The 11117-nt window shown below is 32.5% G+C and overlaps 1 protein-coding gene across 2 annotated transcripts; it reads right to left on the bottom strand.

Moving 5' to 3' along the window:
- Window positions 1–4600: 4600 nt before the first annotated feature.
- On the bottom strand, window positions 4601–9044 carry LOC131616787 (uncharacterized). 2 transcript variants are annotated; one of them, XM_058888235.1, is made up of 6 exons: window positions 8390–9044; window positions 6736–7387; window positions 6410–6609; window positions 6080–6324; window positions 5610–5745; window positions 5398–5530 (listed from the first exon to the last, which is right to left on the bottom strand). In XM_058888235.1, coding segments are annotated over exons 1-6 (1509 nt in total). In that variant the 5' UTR covers window positions 8665–9044; the 3' UTR covers window positions 5398–5529. The 2 variants fall into 2 exon arrangements, with proteins under 2 accessions (XP_058744217.1, XP_058744218.1); XM_058888234.1 differs by having other exon boundaries at window positions 4601–5745.
- Window positions 9045–11117: the final 2073 nt, after the last annotated feature.

The following is an 11117-nucleotide window of genomic DNA, read 5'->3' as shown; positions in this document are numbered from 1 at the left end:
ATTTTTCGAAATCATAGGGGAGATTTAATTCTATCTTTTGCGAAGAATATCATTTGTGCCTCCTCTATTCACGCAGAATTTGGAACTATGATCAGAGCTATGGAGATCAGTATTGATAAGGGTTGGTTTAAGCTTTAGGTTGAAATCGATTCTAGCTTGTTTGTCAAAGCTTTTTTCAACCACAAGTTAATTCCTTTAATTTTTAGAAACAGATGGCGATTTGGCCTCCTTCGTGATAGTTTTACTCATATTATCATCACTCATATTTATAGAGAATGTAATTCTTGTGCTGAGTGTAACACCCCAATTCTACCCAATGAATAACCAGTAATTATAATGAAAATTAGAGTTATTCAAAACTTTATCAAACAACGGGATGTCACACATCACATTAAATCATTCTTCGAAAACAACCTGCTCATTTATTTCAATCGATACATAACACTTCACATTCGGGTGAACCGATAACGTCATTCTTTAATCTTTGAAACCAAACATCTCTATTTTAATTATGCAGCGGAATCACAAAATTCAACTTATAAACAACATTATTTTATTCAACTAAAACAACTTGAAAACATCATTGTATTTCATCAAATACTTTTTAAAATTCTGAATTTCAAAACAAATACAACGTCTAAACATCTATCGTTCACCCCCCTGAGTGCTACGTGTTAGAGCGACAACACCGACTCGAACTCACGGCAACTAAATCTTCATCACTGCAATCACCTGCACGTTACCAATATAACGGTAACGACGAAACAAATAAAAGGTGAGATATCAAACCATATAAACAGAGTTATGATAAACAGTATATTCAGGTTCAAGTCATAATAATTATCACTCTCCAGTATAATCGTTACCGTCTAATTCACTTCACTATTTTAACCAAAATGACACACGTCACAATATCACACATGAATTCATATTCAAGTTATGACAATTCACATAAGTTTATACATCAGGTCACACTAATTAATAACCACACAAAATGAAATGCGACTCTAACAAATGCACATGCATGTGGTACCCAGGGCTTCAGCCCCCATCTCCAATTGCCAATTAATAGAGACATCAAAACAGGCATAACCCTTCGTTACTATTTGCCAATCCAGGCCGTCACAAAAATGCAATTCATGCAACTCGATGAATGCAACATCACAAATATATTCACTACAAAGAAACGTCACGAGGCATACACCTATATCACAAACAATTACCAATAATTAGAGGTAATTTCATCGTCACTTTATATCCTGCACTTCACAATAATTCACAAGAATATTCACATCACAACGTCGCAATATGTCACAACACAAAACAACAACAACAATTCATCAACAATAATTCAACAACAATAAATCGATCAAAAATAATTCACGCAAACATCGCAATACTTCACAAAATACGTCGCGTCACAACATTACAAAAAACACCGCAAAGACCACGGTTAGAGGACTATTCCCGGACACTCCTAATATTATTCTACTCGGTATATATTTTTTGTCCACTATTTATTTCGGTCTGCTAACTAAATTAACATTGCCAGCAATCATGCAGAACTACAAAAACCTGTTAATAATATTGTTTCTGTTTCTATTGTTATTATGTACATACCTGCTACATCAATTATACTGCTATTTTATTCTATACTAATACTTGCTACTGACATGATAGAATTGGTTCTGCTATCTTTAAAATTACTCTTCTAAACTTTCATACAGGTCTACTACAAATATGTTTATTGATATGCTTCCATTCCCATTAACATCGTATGCTATTTCATTCCAGCCTGATTAATTTAATTCCATGAATTTACTACTCTGCTAATCGTGCCAAGTTTAAGTAGTACATGTGGAATAATGACCCCAGTCCCCACGATGTATTCATTCCTACTAAGTTGGATTAAGTAGTACTAAAATTACATTCAAAGAAGGTTCAGGTAGCTAGTTAATAAAAGTGCGACATGTGGGATAATAATCCCTGTCCCCACACTGTATGCAAAGTCCCAAAAGGGACTCCACAAAACAAAGGGCTCTCGCCTCTACTAATGGGCTGCCCGTCCCAAGCTTGTGTGGGATCCGTCCCACTTTCTCTCAAAAGGGACGCCCGTCCCCTAATTATGGCCCTCGCCCCTCACCATTTTTCTTTAATATTTATTTTAAATCAATATAGAAAGAGAAACCAATCCAGTCCATTAAAATCAACAAAATCAAAATTTAATGGTCGCGATTCATTGTTCTCATTTCTCATAATAACCAAGTGTTCTCACTTGAGTCGTCCCCATATAGGGGACGACTCAAGTGAGAACACTTGGTTAATGTGAGAAATGAGAACAATTAATCTTAACCATTAAATTTTGATTCAATGAAATTAATGAACAAGATTGATTTCTCTTTCCATAGTCTTCTTTATTGGTAATGTATATAATTTTCAAGAAAATTAATTCACATTTATATTTTAAGAAACAAAATATTTAATTTATTGATTTTTAAAAATAATGAAAATTGATAGAAAATAATTTTTTAAAGATGATACATTTTATTTAATAATTAACCTTTATATTAATTATATTAACTATTTAATTTTTAAAATATAACAATTCATCCAACAATTATTTACTGCTAATATAATTATAAATATATAATTTATTTATATTTTAAAAATAACAATTAATACAATTATGAATGAATAAAAATTAAAATATTACCATATATTAATTTGCATATTAATAATATTGTTATATATTTATTATAATCCTTAGTATATTTATATGAATTGTTTTTTTTTTGTAGAAATACTAAATATTTTCAATCGGATATCATTATTTTAAGGGTTAATGAACTTTTTGGTCCCTCTAAATATTGCAGATTTCGTTTTTAGTCCCTCCAAAATTTTTCTTTAAGAAATCGTTCCTTCAAAATTTTTTGTCTAAACTATTGGTCCCTAACGTCAAATTTGCTAGAGATTAGCTACGACTTTAGCCACCGATTAGCTACGAAATTTGACGTTAGGGACCAATAGTTCAGAAGAAAAATTTTGTAGGGACGATAAATTTTGGAGGGACTAAAAACGAAATTTGAAATATTTAAAGGGACGAAAAAGTTCATTAACCCTTATTTTAAAAATACAACAATTCAAATAGTTCATTTCTTAAAATATAACATATCTTAGAAAAGTTATATAAATTACAAATATAAAAGACATTAGAATGAGAAATAAACAATTACGTTTTTTAATTTCTTAAAAAATTATGATTTTTATCTATAAATTACTAATATATATGATAATTAAAATAATATATATTTAGTTTTTATATAAAAAACAATTGATATAATTATATATTATTCATTAACATTAATATTTAATTATATAAACTATTTAATTTTTAAAAACAATGAGAATATTTAACGTTAATGAGAATATGTAACATTAAAAACAATGAGAATATTTAACATTAATTATTTTAAAAATTAATTAGTTAATATAATTAATATAAAGTTTAATTATTAAATAAAATGTATCATCTTTAAAAAATTATTTTCTATCATTTTCATTATTTTTAAAAATCAATAAATTAAATAATTTGTTTCTTAAAATATAAATGTGAATTAATTTTCTTGAAGATTATATACATTACTAATAAAGAGGACTATGGAAAGAGAAATCAATCTTGTTCATTAATTTCATTGAATCAAAATTTAATGGTTAAGATTAATTGTTCTCATTTCTCACATTAACCAAGTGTTCTCACTTGAGTCGTCCCTTATATATATATATATATATATATATATATATATATATATATATATATATATATATATATATATATATATTTTATTTCTAAGATGTGGGGTATGTTTAAAATAGCTCATGGAAGAGGGGTAATCATTATTTAAAGTCTAGAATTAATTTTAAAATGATTTTGGAGTGTTATTGAAATATTTTTGACTTTGTGATGGTTTGAATTCACAATATTGTGATTTAGACTATTAACATAAATAAAACTAAAATGTTAATGTGAAGATTCGCACTTCTGATTTATTATATGGAAAAAAAGGAAATGTACTGACAGTGTAAAGTATTTTTACACTATCAACCAATGAGAGACATGCATCATAATAAATCTCATTTTTTATCTGACATTGCACTATCTTTAAACTCTTATTGTATTATAAATATTATCATAATTAATAAGTTGGTAAGAGAGGTTAAGGAAATGTAAGTTTCTAATGAAATTTATAAGATGATGTCTGTCATTTAAAGAGACTTTGGAGTAGATGGTTGTAATTTTCGTTAAAAAAAATAATAATTTAGATTTGAAAGCATGAAAATAATTTTCAGTTGTTACACCCTCACCTTTTTTATAAATTGTCACTAAATCCAGATAAATAAATTCAGTAAGGTGCTTTTTAGCTCATATAGACTATATACATTTTGTACAAATAATTAGTTGCATCAAAGGATATGTCCACAAAAGTGTCAAATTATTTATGTGCAAGTGCAGCAAGGTATTTTCCATCTTTAATCAAATATTGGTAGCCCCTTATTTCAAATCATTCACTCTTCTGAGAATCACTCATAGATAACACAAGAATTAAGCTAAAAAAATCTCGTTAATAACATTCCAACAGTTTTTATATGTACACAAGTAAATTCAAAAACAAAAAACATCTATATTCCCCTTAGTGAACAAAGCACTTGAAAGAACTTCAAGTTTAAAAAATGGAGATGTTACAATATAAAAATTCAATAAATGAATATTTATGCTAGCATATGACTCTGAAAATTAGAGAAAAATATTAGGGAATGACTTCCAAAACATAAGCATCAGAGTTGCTTTTGTTACCTTCATTCTATCTCCAACTACCAATCATCATAGCAATATCTTTGTTATCTTCACTTGATGGTGATATGATGAAATACATTTTGCAATCAACGGAACCGGTCATCTTAGTCGTGACAATCTTTTCCGCTTCCGATTCTTCTTATGTATAACAACACTTTCTGTGTTGCAGATTCTAGGAATAGCAGCCGAAATTGAAGAATTTTTGCCAACATAGGTTCTACCTTTCTTTGAAACCCATTTCAAAGGCATATTATTAACTATAGTACCAATATCAGGAGAATTATTCAATTCAACAAATTTTTGGATGTGATCTAGCATTTGGTGGGTCCAAGCCAATGACAGGTCCAAATCAAATGAATCGTCTACGGGTTTTCTCCTTAAATCCGTCAAAACCTCGTCAAATGACCGAAAAGACATTGACGGTTGACAACCTTTAAGATTTTCACAAATCATGTTTACTTTGATCACATGCTTGCAAAGGTTACCTTGTAATGACCAAGAACAATCGCATGATGAAAATTCAGATCCCGGATTCCACACTATGTGTGTTAAGCTGTTGTCTTTTTGGCTCGCAACTTTGGCAAAGAGACGGTCCTTATCGTCCAAGGTGACAGCAGAGTCGGGAATTTGAAGTGCTCGATGCCATGATGTAGAAGCAATATATCCCTCCTTCACATTCTGGAAAGAATCACTTTCATCAGCAAAACGATCAAGCCAGTAGCTTGAATGCAACTCGGTTGTTAACTTGTGGACTAACCAATCTACTCTTTGCAGCGCTCCCAGATGTGAATCGTCAAAAAGTTTCGCTTTCAGTTTAACATGGTAGGCTTCTAATGCTCCAGAAGCTTCCTGACTTGCTAGTGGAAAATTTCTCATTGTCGAAAGCCACATTTCTAAAGGAAAAAAAAAAAAAAAGTGGAAAGACAGGGTAAGGACACAACAAACAAGTTAACGTCAATGTTGTCAAATACCGGCTATAGCAGAGTTATAGCCATATACCATAGCGGATAATTTCGAACAAATAGCTATTCTTATGTGATACGTTATTTAGTAAAAACTGTTGTCAAATAGCAGCGCTATATATATATAGCATAGCAAAAACTGAACAAACTTTTATTTTCTGCAATCCATGATTCACAACACTAGTTAACAATAACATATCAGTTGTAACACCCAAACATGTATTTTTTTATGTGTATGCAATAGAGAAGAGGAGAAAGATCTAACCAATCTTGGGCAGCCATGAGACTTTGAAATATTCCATAAAATCAGTTTGGTCAACAAAATCCAACATAAATTGTTCTAAGGCAACTGATGTATTAGTGCCTCCCCAAATGCTGTACACTAATGTTCCAAGACGCTTAAAAATCTCGCGCCGAACTTCAATATTATTGCATTTCCTAACAATATTCCTTAGCCATGATCTACGAATGCGCCATAGTGAAAATAGGACTGGACAACCAAATATATCACTGTAAAAGCAAACAATTGATGTAAGAAAATTAAACACATCTATCAACATTAAACAACTCTTGTTTTCTAAGCAATAAATCTTGCCTCAAAAGATCAATATCAGCGGCAGCGTCATCAATTAAAAACCCATTGGCTTTCCATCCAGGCTCAACGCTACGAGCTCGATCAATTAAAGCTTTCAGCCACTTAGACACATCAGGTTTTGCAAAGCTACGTGTAATGATCCATGCGACAGGAAGTGCGTGTTGTCTTGAATCAAAAACAAGTAGTGTGAACAAAGGATACTGCCAAAAGAAAAAAGATAACTAAGTTAGGTTGACTGAAAATATACTGCAATAGTGCAATGTGAACATAATTACTATTCTCTTAGATCTAGAGTAACTTAAAACTCAAGAAAGAAAAATAATTACTTTAAGCCTCTTTACACCAAAGGATGAGTCTGTTGCAACAACACTGCGATGACCAAAACGAACCATTTGTTGCAGCTGCCATTCTGTTTGGATTCCTAGGATGAAAGGGTCAGACTCTGAAGTATCTTGATGAAAAAATACAGATTTTTGATTGCGTTCGACCCACATTCGGATGCTAGCTTGATCATCCAGATCAAGCTCGTGAGTAGATCTCTTGATAATCATGCCTAGCTTGTGAACATATTGAGAAGCAAGGCTATTGGCTTTTGCATTTGAACCACAATAACGCTCAACTCCTTCTATGTGTTTCTCCAAAATATTCTCTTCTGGAATGCCAAGATATATCATGGACATTGTTTGTTGCTGAATTTCATTGCATATATATGGAATTTTTTTGGCGCCAGGGCCAATAGCATCCCTATCAAGTGGCCCGTGACAGATAAATCCAGACGTGTTAACATGACGCCTATCATTGTATACAATAAGCGCAAGTGATGGACGAGCATAAAGACGTTTGACAACAAAATGACAGGTACAACCACGCATCGATTGAGGTCTAGCAGCACGATTTCGAGTGTTAAGTCGATATCTCCGACTAGGAAGTATCTCTCCACCCTCACCATAATTTTCTGGGCCAAACGAACACCAATACCTTCACATAGAATAAAAAGTCAACATGAAAACATAAGAATTGGAATCCTCGTCAGGCCCATGACTTCTTAAGTATCACCCTATTAGTTTGCTAGTATGCTATGGATTCTAAATTCCGGACAACAAAAGGAAAATGGTACAAACTTATGATGATTTGCAACCTTAGGAAACTTAACAAGGATAAATTTTCTAAAAGGAAAACACAACATCATTTCACTAAGAACAAAGTCCAACATGATAAGATAAGCATTACTGTTCTGACTGTTCACAAGGCCCATAGCGAAAGGCCTGAGAGCGACAACAAGCGAAAGAGCGCAAGGAGTAGGAGAGGTCCCTCATTCCACCAAGGGCAGATGATTCCGCCCTCCAGACGCGTCGATCAACGTCTGATTAGATCCAATGGCCACCTGCACAACACGCCTCCTCTCACGCGCCTCCTTTCATGCGCACGATTTTAACCGCTTACACTATACAAGAAGGAAAGCGAGTCATTTCAGGTATTCAAATCCATTCTCATGTTACTTCTTATTCTCTCATTGACTTTGGCGTTGGAGTGCTATCCCCGTAGATCAGCCCCCACTCCGCCGCACTAAAAGTTTGCTCCACCGATCCAAGATCTCATCTCACCATCTCGCTGATCCGATCCAAGTTCTCATCTCACCATCTCGCTGATCATTTCCATTTCCCTAGCGAAACAACTTTAATCCTAATTATGAACATGACCACTTAAATTTCAAATTATTAGTTTTCTAGTTCGCTATTAATTCGAAACTTCATAACAAAGATCAAAATTTCTACCAAGGAAACATGAAATCATTTCACACCACCAAATTCTAAACCCTACCATATTATACAAACCTAGAAAATGTTTTTCAAAAATATTACAAAAATGGAACAATCATCTAATCACATAATCAAAAGAGTAAAAACTATAATATATAAAAAAGAAAAACTTAATCATAATAATTTTGAATGAAGTGTAAGAATTAAGACATAAACTCACAGCCTATACTCAAGATACTCATCATCCTTGTACTCCTTCAAGGCACCAATAGTCCGTTTCCTTCCTCGTTCGATATGAAACCGAGTCGGACACAACACATTAGAGCACTCACCAATTATAAAAGCATCAACTCTATCATAAGGAATAAGAGCAACCTCATCATGGTGCTCACCATTCCCAAACTTAGTCCAAGTCAAGTCAGCAGCCGAAAACTCCTCCTCCGGCGGGTCTTGCAGAGGAATATCCCCTACTGATTCAACTATAGCCACCTCCATAAGTGTACAACAACAAAACAGAAAATAAAACTTTTCTCTTGTTATGTATTGCACGAATTGAACAGAACGCTCTGAAAAACCATTCAGAAAGAACACTTTTGAGATAATCTACGTAGTTAATCGCGGCCAATAGAGGCGCTGCTGCGGAGGGGAGCGGAGTGGCCGTTGGCGGCGGGCATCACTGTCGCGGCTGTCGGAGATGCATTTCACGAGAACGACACGGCGGCTGAAGAATTACAGTAAAAGTAAGAGTGATGGTGAAGAAGAAATGGGAAATTACGTTACGAACCAGCGGCGTGCTTGAATTTGCTAGGTTAAACGGAATAGAGAAAAGGACTCAACCTTTGCCAAGTGATACGATGAAAGAAAAATAAAATTATTTAGTAATTTAGTAATAAACTAAACTAAAGAGAATAATTGGTATGCATAACTCAGTCACTTAGCTAACTATTCGCAAGTAACATTTTTATATATATGATTAAATAAAAAATCAAAGAACTATAAAAATTTAACAATTATTATATTAATAATGTAAAATTTCTTTATACGGTCAATGAATTTCAAATGAATTATAAACTAAGAATTCTTAACTTTAAGTTATTTTATTGTAATAATAAGGTGGTTTTAAGTTATTTTTGCTATAAGCTAGTGCTTTAAGTTAACTAATATGTGCACTGTTGACCTTATTTCTAAATTTTGTTAAAAAAAAGTTTATGTGACACTAATGTTGTTGATGTGTCAGTTAACGTTGTTGAATATTGTTGAATATGTATTTGTCTTATTCTGAAATAGTTAAGTTGCTTGAATCCCAAGATTAGAGAAGAGAACCCTAACTTTGTTGAGTGAGAGAGAATAAAGAGTGAGAGAACTACGAGGGAGAAGAAGGATAAACGCAGAAGGAGATGAAAGCAGTGGACGACGGAGAAAAAGGTAAACACATAAGGAGACGAAGTTAATGAAAGTGACGAAAGCGTGAAAACGAGGTATGTTTCCTTTCCCCTAATGTAATTATGATTCTCATTTTAGGGTTTGTTTGTGAGTCTTCATTTTTTGTGTAATGGTAGTGGTAATGTAACTCTCCTTCTTATTTACTTGTTTGATTGGGTTTGATGTAACTGTGGGACTGTATGTTGCTTATTTGCTTTATTTGATTGAGTTTGATCTAACTGTGGGAATGTTTGTTGCTTATTCGCTTGTTGGGACTATATGTTGTTGATGTAAATAGGTCAAGATGGTACAAGATGTATTTTATGTAGCCTTTCATCACGGGGATATTTTGTTGATACCAAATATGTAGAAGGAGAAGTGTCAAATTAGAGGTGTGGTGGTGATAGATGGAGTTATTTTGAAGTTTTGGGGGTTGTTAAAGAAATGCAGTATCCAGGGGTACTTGAATTATGGTATGACTTTGTTGGAACACTAAAGGTGCTAGAAGATGACTTTGGTGCATTAGAAGTGCTAAATTGGTCCAAGACTAATAGAAAGGTTAAAATATACATGGTTCACCCTATTTCTCAACCTGTTATAATAAAAGAAATTGTCCAACCTGAGGATGCCCAACCTAAAGATGCCCACAATGCCTAACTTGAGGATGTCATACCCCAAATTTACCCGCTTTGGTGTTAATAGTCCATTCGATTTATTTAAATTTTTATTCTACCAATTCTTTTTTTTTCTCTTTACATTTAATTACAATCATATTTATTTTATTTTATTTTATTTTTTTGCCTACGTGAATAGTCTATTTTTATGTTTTATCAAGTGGAGGTTTATAACTATTAATTATATGGCCCATTAACGATTTAAAGCTTAGCTCATTAGAGGTGATTAAGAGTTCTATGATTGGGTTCATTGAAATATTTATCTAAAACATGAAATATATACATTTGGATATATCTAATTTTATTTTCATAAAAGATAGCAAAATAAGGTCTATATAGAACATTGGTTATTTGGGTTTGTTATTCAAATTAAATAGGAAGGCCCATTCTCAATTAGTTTAGAAATACAAATAAAATAATTTGCTTTTAATTCTTAATAACTATTTACGATATTAGATTCAATGGTCAATTTGTTGGTAGAACGTTTTGTGACTTAGGATATTTCATCATCAATTGCAATTATTATTACTAACACTAAATTAATTAAATTAAATTAACATTATATCTTTTTATTGGTTTTTAATTAAGAGCCAAAATTAGAGTTTCGTTGGCTTGGTCCTCAGCCCCAGCGGCCGCTGCACCATCTTCACCAACCACAAACTCTAAAATCCAAATCAAACCTCAGCCCAAATCCAACAACACTTCATGATCAAATCTCAAACAGAATCAAAGTTGCACAAGATCATTCAAGAACAAAACTAAACCACTCATTAATTTTATGAACAAAAACATTCAAATACATTAATAAATCTAATCAAATCTGAAATCCCTAAAATATAATCTTTCCTAAAT

Source organism: Vicia villosa, linkage group LG7, assembly GCF_029867415.1.
Source record: "Vicia villosa cultivar HV-30 ecotype Madison, WI linkage group LG7, Vvil1.0, whole genome shotgun sequence".
Taxonomy (NCBI): domain Eukaryota; kingdom Viridiplantae; phylum Streptophyta; class Magnoliopsida; order Fabales; family Fabaceae; genus Vicia; species Vicia villosa.
This window is presented reverse-complemented; position numbering and strand designations above follow the sequence as displayed.